Source organism: Tubulanus polymorphus, chromosome 1 (assembly GCF_964204645.1).
Source record: "Tubulanus polymorphus chromosome 1, tnTubPoly1.2, whole genome shotgun sequence".
NCBI lineage: Eukaryota > Metazoa > Nemertea > Palaeonemertea > Tubulaniformes > Tubulanidae > Tubulanus > Tubulanus polymorphus.
The window spans coordinates 31,562,364-31,584,185 of record NC_134025.1 but is presented as its reverse complement, the minus strand read 5'-3'; the positions used below and the strand labels follow the sequence as shown (position 1 = coordinate 31,584,185).

The window sequence follows — 21,822 nt, the reverse complement described above, 5'->3', positions numbered from 1 at the left end:
GGGCCAGTTGCTCAAAAGTTGGTTAAAGATGAGCATAGTAAAAATGAACTTTTAATTGTCACTATGTCAACTATCCACTGGTTAACTCTAGCCAACCTTTTTGACTAATTGGCCCCAGTATTGTATTTTATAAAATGTTAGTTTTAATACTGATCCCAGATTTTCAAATTTCTATTGATTATTTGCAGCATTTTAAAGATATAATGCACATCAGACGAACAGACGCGGAGATTCTACGTAAAATACCGAAAGACATGAATTCAGGGAATCTCACAAACGGAGATAAGGATTCATTATGTGATATTGATACAGATACAGTGATTGTGTTACCACGTGACAGATGTATCCCGGTCGTTAGAGGTTTAGTCTCTTTACTTCTATCCATGGATTTCACTTGTAGTACAGACTTATTCCTGATTACATGTAAAGTAAGTGTCAATCATTATTTCAATAACTCCGCCTCCTAGTTTGATACAATATCTATTTCATTTTCATCTGAACCCTCCAACGAATACCAGTAACCCCTCTCCCTCAATGGACCCCTCCAAGTAATATTATTACTCATCAAATCTTGTAATGTTTAAATGATTTAACCCTACCTCATAAAAACCCAATGTTGTTAGTGTTATGGCTGCTGATACACACGTGTATAATGATGATATATTGTAGGTTCTGGCACGTATAGTCAGTACAACGCGTCCTGCTATTTCACTCTCTGAAGCGATGACTCAAGATCAGTTGGAACAGTTTATAATGTTGTGTTCTAGTATTGAACACAGTAATACTGGTAACGCTTGGGGCGGACCGTGGGCCGTACACTCAGTTACCTGTCTACTACTAGATATACTAGAGAGTAAGTTTATTTATTGACGCCGGTTTAATTCTAATCCACGATTAAAATCAACTATATGAATTAATGATTAACGATTGATTGTAGGTGAGCGTCTGTATCCGATGGTAACCGTTAGTGACGTGATAACAGACGATGATATCACGGCGTCGCTATCGGAGACAGACGACAGTATCGGAGGAGGTCAAGGTAACAACAGCGAGGAGAATAGTTCAGCGGAAAATAATCACTCCGGAGACAACTCGCAGTTGGAGGAGATGGCAGGGGTGGCTCCGGTGTTGGAGGAGATGACTGGGGTTGCTCCGGTGTTGGAGCAGATGACTGGGGTGACTCCGGTGTCGGAGGAGCCATCTGCTTCCTCCGGTTATCAGTTAATGGATATACTGTTAACGGATGAAAATACAGCAGCGTCTGTCGTCAATAACAACTACCCAATAATGAACGTCGTTCAATCAACGTCGGGCGTCTCTAAAATCATCAACGAGAACGCACTTAATATACAGTGAGTAAAAATAATTCCACTTCCACAATCCAGGAGACTTCGGTTCCACAATCCACGAGATCCCAGTTCCACTATCTATGACCCTGCGTCTCTGCTTGAAATATCGGCTTACCAGTTATAATTTCAATTCTATTTTCAGAGCTGAAAAATGTGAGACGCAACAAACTAAAATCGATCGTTTAAATCGACTGAAGAAAAGTATCGCCGATCATTTACTGATAAACCGTATTTCTGGAGCGAACAGTTCAGGTACTTCTATCGCTATGGATTCAAGGTTGGAGTTCGGTATTGAATTAACCACCGAACTCCGGCTGAAAATGATGATATCGATGGAGGTCGAAATATTCAACAATGCGTTATTGTCTCCGTTACCTGGGTTACCGAGTGCGGTAGAATCGATGTATTATCAGTCGTCAACAGTTACAGATGATGAACAGATAAATGATGCTGGATTGTTCAATGCAACTCATGAGGTTCGTATTAGAATCAAAGAGACCCTCAGGAATCCTGAGACCACTGAGGAATCCTGAGACCACTAGTGGTTACTTTGAGTCTATGAAACCGGGTTAAGGAATATGCCGATTATGTCCCCTTCAATTATTGAGGACACATGAAAAATGTATATTTCTATGTACAGTATTAAGTATAATGTATTGTGTTTATTTAATTTCAGAGTCAGATATCGTCGTATGAAATGTTAAGTACTTGTTTTAATCACTTGGTTCTACAGTTACCGACGTATAGAGTAGATTTAGATACTCTCCTCTCGCTGTGGTTAACTATGAATGATGACAGTAACTGTGAGGAAATAACGTTCGATTCAAGTCGAATTCCGTTAATTCCTTTAACTCCAGTCGCCGTTAATTCATTATTTCACACGCTGACGATCGTCCCGAATATCTCGGTAAGAACGTGGACTCTAGCGTTTCAGGCTCTGACATGGTTAACGAACACCAGGTGTCAGGACCCGTCTGATAGACCTATGGCGTCTGTTATCATGGCCGACAGTTATCTGGTTCCGGTACTCATTAAATTCTTATCGGGATCAACTCCTACAAATCAAACTTCACAGGTAATGTATAAAATATCTACATTCTCGATTATTGAGTAATTAGTAGTTTATTGACTCTAGAGTCATCGGGAGTGACTGTAATATTGATAATGTATTAAAGGTTGGACCGACTACGACTCAAGTGTTCCAGAGTTTCCTGTTAAGATTAAACGCACGATGTTCCACAGAGAATGAAACTCATCTCAGGGAACTTTTACTCAGACTTGTTTATACATTGACTGCTGAAAGGTAAGGGATAATATCAGTTGAGATTTGAAATTAACCAGTTCTTTCTATAGAGTCAAACAAGGACTCAAAAGTCATAGAGTTTAATTCATGATATCAGTTTCTATGAACTCAAATTTAACCCTGAGATTTACTGATTGATTTCAGAGGACCGTTTCAATGTGGTTTGGGTCCATTAGACGCCCAGTATCGACTGCTAGAACACATTTTAGAACAGGATTTTGAAGGAGTCGACATCAATAATGCTATTAGTGTGATCACTTCAATCTGTACGTTAACTAAACAGCACATTCTGAGTCAGGAGAGAGTGACCTGTAATAGTTCATTAGAGAACAGTGTCAACCCGAAATCATGCTTCGGAGGGTCAGTATATCTTATTTATTTCAATATCTTCATTTCTTTAAAGTGATCACTGTTTATTTCTAAAATAAGCAAATCAATAATTATAGATAATTTCAATAATTTCCGCTTCATTTCAATAATTTCAGTATATTTTCACTGTGTATTATTTGTTACATTCGTAGATTATTTGCGTCGATGTTATGTCCAGGAGATGCTCGAGTGATGCAGGGTGAAGCCACGCGAGATGTTCTCGTCTGTAATTTACTGAAACTCGTCAATTCTCTGATCCAAGTCGCGTTACCGCATCGCAGCAGTCGAGCCAATGCGATCGCTTCATTAGTATCCGCGGCTACGGCTGGGGGCGGAGCTAACGGCGTCGAGTTATCGGCGATGACCGACTCGAGTAAAATCAACCAATCACAGCTCGGACCGGCGGAAACGGACGAACAAAAATGCGAGATATCGTCACGACGATCGTGTTCACATTATAGCGATATCGATCGCCCGGAGACGGAAACAAAAGAACCGACGATCTCCGATATAATTCTGACTCACGGTCAAATTATGAATGATTTAATTCATTCGTTAAACAGATGTAACAGTAACACGATAGCGTTACTAATGGGAACCGGGTCGCTAGGGTGTAACGCTCAACAGGCGTGCTCAGAATTAGATCCTATCTCCGTCGGTGATTGTATATTTCAAATATTGAGCACTTTAAATCGTAAATCGACTGATTTAAAATTAATCATTCGTTCAATATTCGATTATTTCACGAGTCAAAACTCGCGGCTACAAACCGGATGTCATTTATCGGAACCGTTTCTATGGATACTAGTCGGAGTGTTGGATTGTAAACCTGCGTTTGAGACATTCATCGAGCTCGGTAAGTTGACTGGTCACCTGTTTGCTCGCGGACTGGTTACCGGGTTATCTGACTGATTGATTGATTATTTTACAGGAGGAATTGAAGTAATCTGTAATAATATGGTGTGGAGTAGTAAACAGTTGATTAGTACTACTCCTAGTTTTATCTCCGGTATAATGCCGTATCTGTGCGCTACTAAACCAACAACTACTTCCAAACAACAGCAGCAACAACAGAATTCAGCTACCGATGATACAGGAGAGGGTCTCACTAACTTCGCTCCTCAAAGTAAGTAGTACAACCCACTTTACAAACTGATTCATGTTGAATCTCAGATATTTCAGTTCCACAGTAGCGAATAAGGGTTAAAATTAGTTCACTTTCAATTCACAAGTCAAATGTTTACCACCATCTGTGGAACTGATGCCCTGGACTCACTAGTAACTGGACTCAGATCTAAGTTCTGGACTCAGTTCCACAGTTCTGGACTCAGTTCCACAGTTCTGGACTCAGTTCCACAGTTCTGGACTCAGTTCCACAGTTCTGGACTCAGATCTAAGTTCTGGACTCAGTTCCACAGTTCTGGACTCAGTTCCACAATTCTGGAGCCAGTTCCACAGTTCTGGACTCAGTTCCACAGTTCTGGACTCAGTTCCACAGTTCTGGACTCAGTTCCACAGGTCTCAGTTTAATTTGACGTAACAGTTAAAGTTAGTTCATTACTAAGGTTTAAACTCTCATCTTACACAACTGTAGATCTGGATGGTGATTGTATCGTGTATTGTATTTATAGGTACGATATCGTCTAGCAACCCGAGCGCCGGACCAGCAGACGTATTAATCCAATCATTCTTACCGCACAGACGAGCTCGTAGCGCCGCCTGGTCGTATCATTTCTACCCGGACGAGGCCTGGGTCGATTTACACATTCAACTGTCGTGTGCTGTACTGCTTAAGGAGGTTCATATTAGACCTCATTTAACCTCATTAGCGAGTAAGTATCTCATACCTCACGCATTCAAATTCATTCTTATGTTGTTGAATTATACCATATGATTATGAGTGAGGTAGAAAATGAATAATCCTGCATCTGATGATATTTCAAAGTTATCATCAGATAGTTTCATCTTCCATCTTCAGATAACTGTCTGTCTGATGATCAGATTTAGATAAATCTCAAAATTGATATGTTAAACTTTGAAATATCATCTACTGCAGGATAATTCATTGACAATTCTGCACTGATAATACAGTCACTGTTCACTGAGTGTGTGATGTGTTTTATTTGTAGCTTGTCCGTCGAGTGTAAGTCTAGAGATCAGTCGAGATGGAATCAGTTTTATACCGATCTGTCCTCCGCAAGTCACCAGCGGTCTCATGCTAATCAAACTACAGTTACACCGGCCCGAGGTCGCTAGTATCGTTACGCTGAGATTACATAAACCTAGAGATTCTAATACTCTCGGATTATCTCAGATTATGTTGCTAGGCAGCACGGCTTTCGGCGATTTAAGTTCGTCGTCAATGGCGATGAGACACAACAATGGGAACAGTTCGAACTCGTCGGACGAACTCGCTAAAACTAGGTACATATCGTTTGAAGTTGTAGAAATTTTTAAAAAAACGAATTTGAATTTGCTAGTGATTTAACTGATGTGATTGTTGTGTATTTTCAGTATGTGTTGGTTACGATTGTTACATCATTGTTTAATGCAGCCTGTTGAGATGAGTAACCGGGTTGCGGAACGTGCCGCTCCTAGCGCGAGTCTGTTACACACGTGTAGCGCGATGCTCGTATCTACAGTAGCCAATACATTCTCTACACATCTAGAAACCGTTTTACTAAAACTAGGATTACATTCTACACAAACAGGACTTACATTGATCGATAATCTACTGAGGAATCCATCATCTGAATCAGGTATGAGTTAGATCTACGTTTACCTGCAGCCGGTTCCACTGTTCCACTGTTCCACTGTTCCACTGTTCACTCTGAGTTAATACATTGAAAATGAACTAAATTCCACTCAACAGTTAAATCTAAACCGAGTTGTGGAACTGGATCTAGAGGAATGAATATTTATTACAATCCAGTTCAACGGTTGTCCATTGGATTTGACTCAAGAGTTAAAACTTTGGAAATGAACTGATTTTAACAGTAACTCACAACTGTGGGACTGGGTTCAGTTTCACAGTTGTCAATTGGATTTGACACAAGAAAAGTAAAAACATCAGCGATGAACTGATTTAGAGTCGAATCTAAATGAGAACTGAGTTTCAACTACATCTCAGAAAAGATCCTTCTGTGTTAATACGATGATAAATTTCCTAACTGTATTATTTCTATTTCAGTTGCGTCAGATTCAATGCTTCCACTTTACGGTAAAATGAATGGAATTTCTAACGAGGCTACTGTAGATATACTGTATCAGTTAGGAATGACACAGGACGAGGGAACAGCGACTAGAGTTCAGTGTTTAATGGAATGGCTCGGCGACAACGCGCGTAAAGCCTTACAGCGGAATACATCGTTCTCGAGAGATTCCACTCCACTTCCACCTTACTCCACTCTGTTAGACGAGGGTTTACCTAATCCATCGTCCAGTCACGTTCACTGCGTCGCCGCCATCTTGTGGCAAAGTCAAGAACTACCGGTTACCTACGACCTACAGGGCGTGATTACTAGAGATTTATTCAGGTGAGATCTCAGACTTTCTCCTTAGAAAAAGGAACAAATCTTTAAATTAAGATTGAATAAAGGCAAGTTAAATATAGATTAGACTCAACTCAGTTTAGTGTGACTTGAGAGTGTTAATTGAGTGAGTTGAATGATCAGATTTATCGAATCTGGTTTGAGCAGGGGTTTAAGAGGTCCGCTGTAAACCTTTTCCTCCGGGCCCAGTTTCACAAATAAGTTAACTCAAATTTTTTGTGTAATCACCATTGGTTACTTCATGTTTTCAATGAGGACAACAATTCAAACTTAACTGATTTAAGCTACATGAAACCGAACCCTGGTGATATTTATTGTACATGATTATTTACAGTTCAATGTACGAATGGTCGACAGTTTTACAAAACGCTACATTAAAACAAGCGGTAGACAGCGTTATATCATCGATGTGTCACATACAACCTTACTATCTATCATTACTGATGGAATGGATGGGAATCAGTCTAACACACGGTCCAGCACCGTTATCTAACGACATCAACGCCCAACTACAATCAATGACCGACGATTCTAAAGAAGCTTGTCAAAATTCATCGTCAAACTCTGAGATGTTCGATATCGGGAATATCGTCCTGAACGACTGTCATTTGATGACGTTAGCCGTAGCGTGTCAATCAGAGGCCGCCATTCATCAGTTATTAGATTCGGGATTCCCGGAGATATTGTGTCAGAGTTTACTGGAGTTCTGTACGCGACAGCTCGGTTATATGAGCGAATCAATCGCTGAAACTGATTCAGCAAAAACTGAATCGTTAAAACGTAAAACAAGATCGGTTTCAGTCACTTCAGTTTCATCAGGTAAAAATACATCTGAACATCTATATTTCAATGTTATTTTGTATGAAATGAATTAATTAATTCTTTAATTCTCTATAGATAAAGGAGTTAGTATTTCGATGTTATTTCGAATGAAATGAATTAATTGATTCTTTAATTCTCTATAGATAAAGGAGTTAGTATAACGGTAGATTTAGTAGCGGCCATATTGAATTTCCTATCTGATGTTTCCCGTGAACCGGTGATGAAGGATTGGTTAGTCAGCGATTACGCTAATATTTTCTGGCCGGTTTTGATGACGATGTTGTGTACGAATCCTCTACAATCTACTACATGTACGCCACCTATATTCCACTCTCATAAACTACTCAGCGGCCAACAGAGGGCAGCGGTAGAGACGGCTACGGTCGCGTTCTTCACTAACGTTACCGCCGGACATTCAATAGCTCAGCATCTGTTCGCGCAGGTGCTGTGTAATGTCGTTAAAGAACAGGGTATAACCCAACCTGGTACGTATAACGCCCCCTGGTGCTACTATTACATATTACTCAGAATTATAAATCATATTTTTGTTAAACAGGGATTTCTACAGTTTTGAGTTAGATTATAGTTAATAGAGTTTAAATACTGTGTTTGCCGTGGAGATAGTTGCCTTCTTGTGATAACAGCCATCAAACTGCCCGGGAATTAACTAGCTGCCTCGAGCAGGTTGAGTCTACAGTAGTCGATTGAGACTTGACCCTTGAGTCTGTTTCTAATTCACAGTTGTAACTGTATGAATAATTGAGATGTTTTATATATTTGACAGGTTCAGCGATAGTATTCAATAGTCTGCCGTTATCAGGATTCACCAGACGTCTTTTCCTACAAGTTCTTCTCGAAGATGAAAAAATACAATTAGCTTTCAAATCGAGCGTCCCGCTTCATAAAGGGCCGTCCGGAATCAGTCAAATTCATCACCCGAAATTCGGAGCCGGCCACAAACATCAAGTGATAACAGTCGGTTTACAGACAACATGTGCTGATATTATTCAGATGATCGCTGATACATCGGCATCCATTAACTCTACGAGATTATCCGATAATAACGATGATGATAAAGATGAAAAGAAGGATGCGAGTGAACTAGGAATAGAAGTCGTAGATCAGATATCTAGCGCTTCCGGTAAGTGACAGTTCCACTGAGGGGGGAACATGGGATCAACAGTTCCACTGAGGGGGAGGAGAGATACCACAGGATAAACAGTTCCACTGAGGGGGAGGGGAGATACCACAGGATAAACAGTTCCACTGAGGGGGAGGGGAGATACCACAGGATAAACAGTTCCACTGAGGGGGAGGGGAGATACCACAGGATAAACAGTTCCACTGAGGGGGAGGGGAGATACCACAGGATAAACAGTTCCACTGAGGGGGAGGGGAGATACCACAGGATAAACAGTTCCACTGAGGGGGAGGGGAGATACCACAGGATAAACAGTTTCACTGAGGGGGAGGGGAGAGGGAGATACCACAGGATAAACAGTTCCACTGAGGGGGAGGGGAGATACCACAGGATAAACAGTTCCACTGAGCGGGAGGGGAGATACCACAGGATAAACAGTTCCACTGAGGGGGAGGGGAGATACCACAGGATAAACAGTTCCACTGAGGGGGAGGGGAGATACCACAGGATAAACAGTTCCACTGAGGGGGAGGGGAGATACCACAGGATAAACAGTTCCACTGAGCGGGAGGGAAGTGGGTGGAGATACCACAGGATCCAAGGGGAGGGGAGAGGGTGGAGATACCACAGGATCCATAGTTCCACTGAGGGGGAGGAGAGATTCCACAGGATCCACAGTTCCACTGTTGTGTCAGTAAGAGTTAATCTGTAGTGAGACTGGTAGTTAAATCTGTCAGTTGTCAATGAGATTTCACATCTGTGTTATTAGATACTGACAGAGTCTCAGTGATAGTCAATGACTCAGTCTCAGTGATATATGTGTGTTTGATGTTTAACAGGTATAATACAGTCTAGTGGAATGTCTGCCAAAGAGAAACGTGATCTGTATAAACACGGAGGTAGCATGCCTACAATGCAGAGACCTCCGACACGTAGAGGGCGCCCTGCTACTAGAGATGATCTATTCTCGACCAATAATACTTCATTATCGATATATCATGCGTTGATACCAGGTACCTATCGATACTTTTATCCCTATAGTTCAATCCGACCTATCAATAGTTCACTGTATGATTTTCATTATTTCCAGGTCAAGCTCTACCGACTGATATGACATTAACTCAAGTGTTAGTTTTATTACATGAACGTGGTTTACCTCAAGGTCAATCATCCATTGAGTTTGTTATCAAACCAACACCTAAAACATCATCTAGTAATGGAGCTTCATCATCTACTGCTGCTGCTGCTGCTGCTGCTGCTGCTGATCTTACAGGTATAAAAATCATTAAGTTTAGATAAATTCTTTTTCTTTTTATTCTTTCAAAAATATTCGGTTTAAGAATTTTATTTGAAGTTTTCAAAAATCTCATCATGAAAAGGTTTAAGAATAAAATTGCTGATTGATTTGTAGATGAATGTTTGGAGGATACAAATATTCCTGAATCAATTCTACTCGAAACTCGCAGTTTTCCGTCAGCTCTTCACGTGTTCGCCAGTATCGGAGGTCTCGCTTTACTCGCCGAACATCTACCTCTGTTATACCCGGAAATAACTCGACAAGTCGGACCACCAGAGGGCGCTAGAGATATGAATCTACTCGGTATGAAAGATGACTGGGTCACAGTCGAATATGAAGCTGATATTTTTGAACTGGTAAGAAATTATTTCTATTACACTCTGAGTACCTGCTGCTTGATTGATTGATTGATTGATTGATGATTGATTGATTGATTGATTGATTGATTGATTTGATTTTCTAGGATATAGAGTCGACGACTGCTGGGACTTCAACTCAACCTTCTAACCGTCAATCAAACACCACATTACCCAGCATTCCTCCGCATTCACTGGTCGCGTTCGGTTTATTCCTACGGTTGCCGGGATACGCCGAGGTATTGTTGACGGAACGTAAGAAAGCTCAGTGTTTGTTACGATTAGTTCTCGGTGTGACAGACGACGGAGACGGAGGTATTCATCTTTATTATACTCCGTTCCATTTTATGATATTGATATATCGAATTAAACCAGATGATAACTGATATATGATATATATTTATAGGTCATATCCTAACGTCACCGGTCGCTAGCTCGCTACCCACGTTACCGTTCTCTGTATTAAAGAGTTTATTCGATCAGTCGCCGTTGACGACCGATGATGGTGTATTGTTGCGTAGAATGATGTTAGATATCGGAGCTATTCAGCTGATATTAGCGTGTTTATCGGTACTGAGTCATCACGCTCCGAGAGTATCTATACCTGGATTCCATCACGAGGTTAGATTTATCTCCTCCGCAAAACTGGAAGTGAAAATATACGTTTCTAAATCAATACTGAATGTTGTTTATATTGTTTGTAGATAATAATGGCCGCGATGCAGGTGTCGCAAACACCTACCGTTACCACGGAGAAACCAACAAACGATAAATCACAACATTACTGGGCGAAAGGAACAGGATTCGGGACTGGGTCGTTCACTTCTAGTTGGGACGCGGAACAGGCTTTACTTAGACAAAAAAGTGAAGAGGAACATGTGACGTGTTTACTGCAGGTTAGAGTCAACCCATCAAATCCCTCCCCTCTCCTCCTCCCTCTCTCCCCTTCCCCTCCCTCTCCCCTTCCCCTCCCTCTCCCTTAACCTCTCCCTCGCCTTCCCCTCTCCCTCCCCTCTCTCCCCTTCCCCTACTGCTCCCTCTCCCCTCCCTCTCCTTCCCCCTCATCTCCTCCCTCCCTCTCCCCTCCCTCCCCTCTCTCCCTCTCCCTCCCCTCTACGGTATTTCAATACTGATTAACTGTTTTATTTTCTATTGAACTGCAGGTTAGAGTCAACCCATCAAATCCCTCTCTCCCACTCCCTCTCCCCTTCCCCCTCCTCCCGCTCCCTCTCCTGCTCCCCTCCCCTCTCCCACACCCTTTCCCTCTCCCACACCCTTCCCCTCTCCCACTCCCTCTCCCCTTCCCCCTCCTCCCGCTCCCTCTCCTGCTCCCCTCCCCTCTCCCACACCCTTTCCCTCTCCCACACCCTTCCCCTCTCCCACTCCCTCTCCTCCCTCCCATCTCCTCCCCTCTCCCCTCCCTCCCCTCTTACGCCTACCTCCCCTCTCTCCTCTCCTCCCTCCCCCTCCCCCTCTACGGTATTTCAATACTGATTGACTGTTTTATTTTCTATTGAACTGTAGGTTTTAGCTAGTTACATAAACCCTGGTGGAAATGTACCAGAATTATTTGAAACCGAAACAAGCGCTTGTGACGGTCACACGGAGAAACATTGTTTACCGTTAATCCTACCCGAGTTACTCTGTCAATCGTGTTTAGTTCCAGCAATTTCATCTTATCTCAGAAATGATTCAGGTTCGTTTCATCGCAAATCAAATAATTCGATTTCATCCTGTAGCGAATCTGGATGAACTCACACAACTATGTAACTGGATCCACTGTTAAACTGATTGACTAAGTGTATTTTCTATATTGTAGTATTAGATATGGCTCGTCATGTACCGCTGTATAAAGCACTGTTAGAACTGCTACGAGGAATCGCTATCTGTCCAGTACTAGTTCCATTATTGATGCCGATTGATAAAGAGGATGGAACTGTAGAATCTGCTTGTCTCAGTTCATTATTATCCAAGATGAAATCATGTGTCGATACATACGCCAGTAGATTGAAGTGAGTTCAAGAATCAAACAAACACAACTGTTCCTGATTATCATCTGTTTGATGTGTACAGAAATGTGGAAGATCTTACTGAGTGTCTAAACCATTGATTACTGATTAATTTCAATGAAATTTTCCCACAACTTGTTACTGATAGCACTTTTCAGAAGTTGGCAGGCCTGGGTCTGGGTGGTTAATACCGCTGATAAACTATAGGTGGGGTATTTATTGAATGTGAGTTTGAAATGTATTTTTAGGACGAACAGTAAAAGCAGTAAAACACCTCAAACAAAAGAGGAAGATGATGAATGTGAAGGATTAGCTTTATTGATACCGGACATACAGAAATCAGCGAGTTTAGTAGAAACAGCAACGCTTAAACTACGTCAGGATTCACTTAGTATGTATAACACCCCCTCCCTTAAACTCCCTTCTCCCCCTCCCCTAAACTCCCTACTCCCCCTCTCAGTATGATACAGAAATCAGCGAGTTTAGTAGAAACAGCAACGCTTAAACTACGTCAGGATTCACTCAGTATGTCTATAACACCCCCCTCCCCTGAACTCTGTACTCCCCTCCCTTAAACTCCCTACTCCCCTGAATGTGTATTGTCATGTTTCTATGAAATGTATTTTGTTTTGTAGATTCAAATGTTGATAGTAAACCTCACTCACACAAATCCACAGCTTCACACGCAGATAAATCTCTCGATGATCTCTACATGTCGACTATGAAAGAATTACAGTTCGGTCAGTGTTTCCTCTCCGCCTCTTCAGCTAAATACTGAACTTAATAGTGAACTAATTACTGAGTTAAATACTGAACTAATTACTGAGTTAAATACTGAACTAATTACTGAGTTAAATACTGAGCTAAGTACTGAGTTATTTACTAAGCTAAGTACTGACTCAGTTTCAATGACTTGATATATATTCAAATTAATCCTGATTTTCCTAATGAAACTGTATTGTAACATTTCATAGGATTCTTTCTTTTACCTCTTTAACAATTTAAAATTGTAAATTCGAACATTATTGATAACTGATTCTTGTGGTATTTAACATTTTTAGAACCTGTAAAAATGTGTAATATTTCTGGGTATATTTTGTAGATACGTTTGAGATGATTGAAGAAGAAGACAGTTTGTTTAGATTTAAATGTCCACATCATTATGAGTCTAATATAATAGCGGCCGGAGAGGTGAATAATGCACCTAGAGCGAGGCGTCTGGCGCAGGAAGCGGTCACTCTATCTACATCACTACCTCTATCGGCTAGCAGTAGTGTGTTTGTCAGATGTGATGAGGAGAGACTCGACGTAATGAAGGTAAAATACAAATCTATCATTATTCAAGCTTAAAATCTAAAGATGTATGAAAAAGAGGTTTTCATGGGCGTTGTAATATCATATGATCACTGCCCTTCCTTCCAAAATCGGTCCTAACCCCAACTCTAGCTCCTACCAAACCCTAACCCTAGCTCGTCCGGTTATAACCCTAACCCTAGCTCCTAACCCTAACCCTAGCCCCCAGTGGGATTTGAACCTGGGTCTCTCATTTGCCAGCCCTCAGTCCTAACCACTAGACCATTGAGCTCAACTGATTTATATGGTTTGTATGTTTGTCTGGTCAGTGTGGTGGTTACTATTCAGGTATGGTGACCAGTCAGCTGTGAGGTGATTGTTAATCAAATGCTCTATTCAAATCTCTACTAGACAATACTAGCCATATTGTAAACTGCACTGATTAAACTGAAAGAAGCGACTCCTGCCAGATAGTTATTCATTTTGTCTTTATGACTTCATTTGTATTGACAAACAATGTCGAAGTCAATTTAATTACAAAACATTTATTATTGATTGTGTTTGAAGGGTTATGTTTTGTATTTCATATTTCCAGGTATTGATAACGGGACCGTCTGATACACCGTACGCTAACGGATATTTTATATTTCATATTTCTAGGTATTGATAACGGGACCGTCTGATACACCGTACGCTAACGGATGTTTTATATTTCATATTTCTAGGTATTGATAACGGGACCGTCTGATACACCATACGCTAACGGATGTTTTGTATTTCATATTTCTAGGTATTGATAACGGGACCGTCTGATACACCATACGCTAACGGATGTTTTGTATTTCATATTTCTAGGTATTGATAACGGGACCGTCTGATACACCATACGCTAACGGATGTTTTATATTTCATATTTCCAGGTATTGATAACGGGACCGTCTGATACACCGTACGCTAACGGATGTTTTATATTTCATATTTCCGGGTATTGATAACGGGACCGTCTGATACACCGTACGCTAACGGATGTTTTATATTTCATATTTCTAGGTATTGATAACGGGACCGTCTGATACACCGTACGCTAACGGATGTTTTATATTTCATATTTCCAGGTATTGATAACGGGACCGTCTGATACACCATACGCTAACGGATGTTTTATATTTCATATTTCTAGGTATTGATAACGGGACCGTCTGATACACCGTACGCTAACGGATGTTTTATATTAGACGTCTATTTTCCTCATGATTACCCAAATTCTCCACCACTTGTGAATCTAGAAACTACCGGTAATCATACAGTTAGATTCAATCCTAATTTATACAATGATGGCAAGGTAAGAGAGACCGGTTTCTATTCAGACATTGTTTTCTTATAGTTCGTTCTGAGAAATGTTTTATACGGGTATGAATTATTGTTGTAGGTTTGTTTGAGTATACTGAACACATGGCACGGCCGTCCGGAAGAGAAATGGAATTCACAAACATCAAGCTTCCTTCAGGTATTTAAAACACATCTCAATATTCTGAGCTGAATTCTCAAATAGACTTGGTATTTGAGTCTACTGTATTTCACAAACTCTCAGTATTTGACACAAACCCGGGGTAGAATTTTACCGGTCTCAAATTTGCTCCAGTAAGAGACAGAGTCTACTTATTTCACAAACTCTTACTCAGTAGTTGACACCAACTCTGGGTAGAATTTTACCAGTCTCAACTTTACCGCAGTAAGAGACAGAGTCTACTGTATTTCACAAACTCTTACTCAGTATTTGACACCAACTCGGGGTAGAATTTTACCGGTCTCAACTTTACCGCAGTAAGAGACAGAGTCTACTGTATTTCACAAACTCTTACTCAGTATTTGACACCAACTCGGGGTAGAATTTTACCGGTCTCAACTTTACCGCAGTAAGAGACAGAGTCTACTGTATTTCACAAACTCTTACTCAGTATTTGACACCAACTCGGGGTAGAATTTTACCGGTCTCAACTTTACCGCAGTAAGAGACAGAGTCTACTGTATTTCACAAACTCTTACTCAGTATTTGACACCAACTCGGGGTAGAATTTTACCGGTCTCAATTTTACCGCAGTAAGAGACAGAGTCTACTGTATTTCACAAACTCTTACTCAGTATTTGACACCAACTCCGGGTAGAATTTTACCGGTCTCAACTTAACCGCAGTAAGAGACATGACAGAGACTACTGTATTTCACAAACTCTTACTCAGTATTTGATACCAACTCGGGGTAGAATTTTACCGGTCTCAACTTTACCGCAGTAAGAGACAGAGTCTACTGTATTTCACAAACTCTTACTCAGTATTTGACACCAACTCGGGGTAGAATTTTACCGGTCTCAACTTTACCGCAGTAAGAGACAGAGTCTACTGTATTTCACAAACTCTTACTCAGTATTTGACACCAACTCGGGGTAGAATTTTACCGGTCTCAACTTTACCGCAGTAAGAGACAAGAGTCTACAGTATTTCACAAACTCTTACTCAGTATTTGACACCAACTCGGGGTAGAATTTTACCGGTTTCGACTTTACCGCAGTAAGAGACAGAGTCTTCTGTATTTCACAAACTCTCAGTATTTGACACCGACTCTGGGTAGAATTTTACCGGTCTCAACTTTACTCCAGTAAGAGACAGAGTCTACTGTATTTCACAAACTCTTACTCAGTATTTGACACCAACTCGGGGTAGAATTTTACCGGTTTCAACTTTACCGCAGTAAGAGACAGAGTCTACTGTATTTTACAAATTCATACTCAGTATTGTTATTATTTTGTAGGTGTTAGTATCTGTTCAGTCACTGATTTTAGTTTCTGAACCGTATTTTAATGAACCCGGTTATGAGCGTTCTAGAGGTACGTTATCTGGCACGGCGAGTTCACGAGAATACGACGCTAATATTAAACAAGCAACTGTGAAATGGGCAATGTTAGAAATGTTGAGAAATCCAGATCCATGTTTTAAACAGGTTTGTATTTGCATCTATCTCTCCCCCTCTCTCTCTCTCCTGTACTCTCCACTCTCTCTCCTCTCCCCTTCCTCTCTCCTCTCCTCCATCTCTCCCCTCTCCCTCTCTACACTCTCTCCTCCCTCTCTGCCCCTCTCTTCTCCATCTCTCCCCCTCTCTTCTCCATCTCTCCCCTCTCCCTCTCTACACTCTCTCCTCCCTCTCTGCCCCTCTCTTCTCCATCTCTCCCCCTCTCTTCTCCATCTCTCCCCCTCTCTTCTCCATCTCCCCCCATTTCTCTCCTCTCCTCCTCCATTTCTCTCCCTCTCTCCTATACTCTCTGCTCTCTGCTCCCCTCTCTCTCCACTCTCTCCTCTCCCCACTTCTCTCCCTCTCCTCTCTCTCTCCCTCTCCTCTCTCCCTCTCTCTCCCTCTCCTCTCTCCCTCTCTCTCCCTCTCTCTCCCTCTCCTCTCTCTCTCCCTCTCCCTCTCCTCTCTCCCTCTCCTCTCTCCCTCTCTCTCTCCCTCTCCTCTCTCCCTCTCTCTCCCTCTCCTCTCTCCCTCTCTCTCCCTCTCGTCTCTTAATCTGTATTCCAGATCATTCTTAATGAATTCATGATTTAAATGAATTGTTGTATCTTGTTTCTGTAGGTGATTCATAAACATTTCTGGTTAAAACGACACGAGATAATTCATCAAATAGATGATTGGATCTCTGATTTAGAACAGCATACCGGTGATAAACGATTCGGTAGAACTATTAACCACAGCTGTTTAGCTCTGAAAGTAAGTTACCTAAACTCACTGCACAACCGAGCTGTACAGCCTTACTGCTGAACTCTTTACAGTTGATGACTTACGATAAGTAAATTGAATTAGAAATACAAATTGGACTAAAAAATAGAGATGATTCAGTTTTATGAAGGACTTATCAGATAACGACTTTACTTCACAAGTTTGACTGTATTTCTCTAATTAACCAATTAATTAACTAATATTAAACGGATTAATGTTAATTTTCAGCGACATTATAATCAACTGAAGGAGGAATTCGCCAAGATGAAAACTCCATCAGATTTAGAGGATTGTGATATAGATCTAGATGAGCCAGCAGGTGGCAGCACTAGTAACGCTACGATTCACGAGGCCAACCCGCCGAAACCGTCACTCGTAGTTCATCCATCGTACGGCGTGGTGGCGCCACAGGAGAATCATCTCGATCAATACGAGGACGAGGATTGGGATGAGATGAGTAATTGGAACGAGTTACCTCCCGTTCCTCCTCCCGGACCACCTCCCCCGCCTCCACCCGGACCGGCTATCGGACAGTCTTTAGACACGAGTAACGACGATAGTCCGACTAGTTCTGATTTTAGTGATTCATCGACAGCGACTCCTAAAGTCTCGACGACCGCTGAGAGTTATTTAATGAACTCTACGCTACCCCCCGATGTTTTACCCGTATCTAATGATATCGGTTACGATGAGGTGGATTTTTGCTGACAGACAGCTGAGTTAGGTATCTGTTAATTATTCTCTATTGTAGCCATAGTTACGGTTTTCAATTGTTGAGATATTGTCGTCAGATTTTTGCCGTCATTCGAGTTTTCATTGTGAAATCTATTACCGGTACTTTAATATTGATTGTGTATTTTGAAAGATGTTTAGATTTACAATAAACCCTGGATCTGATGCAGGAGTCTGATCCATATTAAACCCGGTCTGATGCAGGAGTTTGATCCATATTAAACCCGGTCTGATGCAGGGGTTTGATCCATATTAAACAGGGGTCTGATTTATATTCCCTCTTTCATTTGATATATAAGATTCTTTCAGTTTCGATTGAAATTAAAAGAATGTTTGATTTTCAAGAATCAGTAAAATTTTCTTGACTGATTTTTATTTGAGAAAAAATAAGAAATGAATGAAATGAAAAAAATGAATTGGATTTTGTTTTTCAGTTGAAACATTGTAAGCTTGTTTTTCAGTTGAAACATTGTAAGCTTGTTTCAGTTGAAACATTGTAAGCTTGTTTCAGTTGAAACATTGTAAGCTTGTTTCAGTTGAAACATTGTAAGCCTGTTTCAGTTGAAACATTGTAAGTTTGTTTCAGTTGAAACATTGTAAGCTTGTTTCAGATGAAACATAGTAAGATGAAACATTGTAAGATGATGTTATATTATTTTATTAGAATGATTTCTTGTGTTGTATATTTTTAATCTGTGAAAGATATTGAAATATTGTTCAGCCAGAAATATTTTGTGGTAAATCATATAAAATTGGAGTTGAAGGGGTTTAGGGAGGAGGGTTTAGGGAGGAGGGTTGAGAGGGTTAGGGAGGAGGGATCAGGGGGTTTAGGGAGGAGGGGTCAGGGGCTTGGGGGGTTCAGTGGGTGATTCATTATTCTTGTAAATAATGTTTGTAAATGTATTGTATTTATATATAATTGATTTAGTGTGAACCATCTTTAACGCCCTCTAGTGTGTGATTATATAACTTAAGAATTTATTTTGTCGGAAAAATAATAAGATACTGAAATATTCAGTTTTAAAAATCACTAACCACATAGCGTAGAGTGAGTCTAGCTGTGGCAGGTGACTCTGATTGATTATTATCGCTTGTCTGTATGTTCTATGTTTCACAACCTTCGCATAAAAACTTGTGAATTATTTCTATTATTTCTTGTAGGTTAAATAATTAATATGCAAAGGCAGATCTTAATGAATAAAACTATTATGTACATAAAATACACAATATACAGTTTTTTCTTTTTATTTAATATTTTCGGCGGTCTGCTAGGATTCGAGGGACAAAAAACATGCAAATTGCATTAAAACTCACCTAGGTTGCTGGGTAATCATTACACTGGTCGATTTAATTATGTTAGTTAAACATTTTGACAGATTGTACGTTGCAGTTTGTCATCAACCCCCGCTGTCCCACTGTCCCAGACTCCGCAGTTCTTGGTTCAATGTGACTTTTAACCTTATATCATTATTGTTCACTTTTATCATGAGTCGATTAGACTTTAAAGAGGAAACTTAAAAGGGTGGTTAGTCGGATCCAGGATGTGACTTAGGTTGGGAGGGGGACACGAATGAAGTCGGACCGATTATCTCCTGACACTAAAGGGCGTACTGAGGCTAGTCTGATCTGATAATTAAGATAAGATTCTGCCATTGGCCGTTTACATGAACCCCGAAAGCTACAGATCTTTGAAGATTCAGAAAATGTCACTAATTCTGAGCCGTTGCGCTGGCCCCGGCCCGCCACCAGTGGTGTAAAATAATGACCGTTAGGTGCTGCCTCTATACATAACATTGACGGAGAATATCAGAACTAAACCCGAGAGGGAACTTGTTAACTGTGGCATGCGAGTACTAGGTTAGATCACAGATTTGGGTTGTAAGCCGGTGTAAAGCAACCCAGATTCAAGATGGTGTCTCTACAGGAGGTCGTCACAATACGATAGCTTCACAAACGTACGACATCAGGAGTGCTCCGTCCAGATTTCGGAGACCGCCGGTAACTCCAAGGTATCGTGGGTATCCTTGGTATCGTGGTTAGGTAGCCAGAGGCTTACAAGCCGTGAGACAGGACGTATCCTCGGTATCTTCAGTATCGCAGGTAACCTGGAGGCTCACAACAGGCCGTGAGACTGACAGGTATCCTCGGTATCTCTCGGTATCAGTGTTGGTATCGAGGGCTCCGCGCGTAACCGGCTCACAGGCCGCGAAACAGGTATCCTCGGTAACGTAGGTATCGCAGGGGGTAACCTGGAGGCTCGCAGGTCGTGAGCAGGTGACGTATTAAGACCGAATTCGGCGAGGGCAATTTCAATAGATTAAGCGAGATATCTAAAAAAAGTGATCCCAGACGAAAGATAGACATTCTAAATCATTATCATCACCGAGCTTAGTAAAACGTAGAACATATATTACTCAATAGGTTAACTAGTTAACAACAGTATTTAACTAATACGAAGAGGACACTAACTAGAGAAAACTGCAGCAGTGATAGCAGGTATCTGCAGCCGAAAAATCAAGGAAATTATGTGGATCAATGACCTAGGCATCATCGAGAAAGAGTGAAAAAACTGTTGGTTAAAAGTCACGCTTTTGAATAGTGTTGTCATTTAGTTTTGATCAAACTTTTTAAAGTTTTTAAAAGTTTTAACCTTAAGAGTACCAACTCGGCATATACCTACAATAAGTACGAATACTTATTGGTTGGCTGCCTATTAAGCCGAAGATACGAAGAAAGATTAGAAAGAAAGAAAGGACGTCACTCTGCCCTTTTGGAATGCACCATGGATACAGTCCCGTAGAATGTCTAATCCGTATTTTCTAGCCATCCTGAAGCCACCCCCGCATTACAATCTGAAACATAAAAAAGAATAAAATACTTGGCCAAAACAGAATGATTGTTTCCAGCCGGGTTCGAGACCGCGACCGTCAGTTCTTCAGACGAGCTCACTAACCACTGGACCATAGACCCGTGGTACTCGCAGAGGATTTTAAGTTTAGTGTTGGCTATGCAACTTTGTATGGGTCTGCGATTTTCAGAATAAATCGCCAACAGTTTTTCAAACGGATGAGCAAACAACAGCTCTAGTCGGGTTTACTGAGGACACATCATAATGATTATAAATTTTATTTAATTCGTCGATTTGATCGAAATACTTTTGGTAGCGTTAATCGGGTTCGAATCCCATTAGAAAATTTTGACTTTCTACACTGGGCGCGAATATCAGCACTTTTCATTGGTCAGGATAATGACGTCACACTGTCAGTATAAAAACCCAGGTCAGCTGATCCCTCCTTCCAGTTCGGCCATTTTTCAGGTAAGCGAACGTCATCCATTTTATTTTATTTCTTTCGATGGAATTTATTTATTAATCTTACTTGTAAATTGCATACATACCCCTTAGGTTTCGCATACGGTTTTACGTAAGACAATTTCCAAAGTTCCGAAAGTTCGGATTATATTATATAGGTGTTTAATTATGACATTTCCATTTTGACGTTCTTTTTGCTCAAAATTGCCCAAATGGCGTTTCAAATATTTAGAAGTAAATAATGAAGACGTTATTGTGATTTTATTGAGGAAATGGAAATTGATAAAATTTATTTATGAAATTTTCGGAAGCAGTTTTTCTGCTGTTCAGATCTACGCGCTAAAGCGGCTAGTTGACATGCCTAGGTGTAATACACAGACAGCTCAGTCTATTCAACCATGACTCGAATCCATAGAAACCTTTCATTCGAAGCGTCGTTCAACTTAATTCTGGTGGCTTCTATATTTAATATTTAGAAAATTATGACACCCAATAATTTAACGTTAATTATTATTATTAC

At 40.8% G+C, this 21,822-nt stretch overlaps 1 protein-coding gene across 1 annotated transcript in view; it reads left to right on the top strand.

Moving 5' to 3' along the window:
• LOC141898125 (dual E2 ubiquitin-conjugating enzyme/E3 ubiquitin-protein ligase BIRC6-like) overlaps window positions 1-18,753 on the top strand; it is a 34,305-nt gene extending 15,552 nt beyond the window's left edge. The window contains 32 exon segments of the mRNA XM_074783953.1: window positions 189-428; window positions 670-853; window positions 938-1,352; window positions 1,492-1,825; window positions 2,026-2,424; window positions 2,525-2,652; window positions 2,797-3,012; window positions 3,174-3,877; window positions 3,953-4,147; window positions 4,653-4,853; window positions 5,151-5,445; window positions 5,536-5,780; window positions 6,212-6,557; window positions 6,907-7,352; window positions 7,538-7,879; window positions 8,185-8,535; window positions 9,375-9,548; window positions 9,626-9,808; window positions 9,947-10,188; window positions 10,296-10,503; window positions 10,595-10,809; window positions 10,893-11,084; window positions 11,713-11,884; window positions 12,008-12,200; window positions 12,446-12,588; window positions 12,833-12,937; window positions 13,300-13,514; window positions 14,671-14,832; window positions 14,920-14,997; window positions 16,298-16,486; window positions 17,117-17,251; window positions 17,489-18,753. Of these exon segments, the coding sequence (XP_074640054.1) occupies window positions 189-428; window positions 670-853; window positions 938-1,352; window positions 1,492-1,825; window positions 2,026-2,424; window positions 2,525-2,652; window positions 2,797-3,012; window positions 3,174-3,877; window positions 3,953-4,147; window positions 4,653-4,853; window positions 5,151-5,445; window positions 5,536-5,780; window positions 6,212-6,557; window positions 6,907-7,352; window positions 7,538-7,879; window positions 8,185-8,535; window positions 9,375-9,548; window positions 9,626-9,808; window positions 9,947-10,188; window positions 10,296-10,503; window positions 10,595-10,809; window positions 10,893-11,084; window positions 11,713-11,884; window positions 12,008-12,200; window positions 12,446-12,588; window positions 12,833-12,937; window positions 13,300-13,514; window positions 14,671-14,832; window positions 14,920-14,997; window positions 16,298-16,486; window positions 17,117-17,251; window positions 17,489-17,968 (8,127 nt within the window). The 3' untranslated portion in view covers window positions 17,969-18,753.
• Window positions 18,754-21,822: the final 3,069 nt, after the last annotated feature.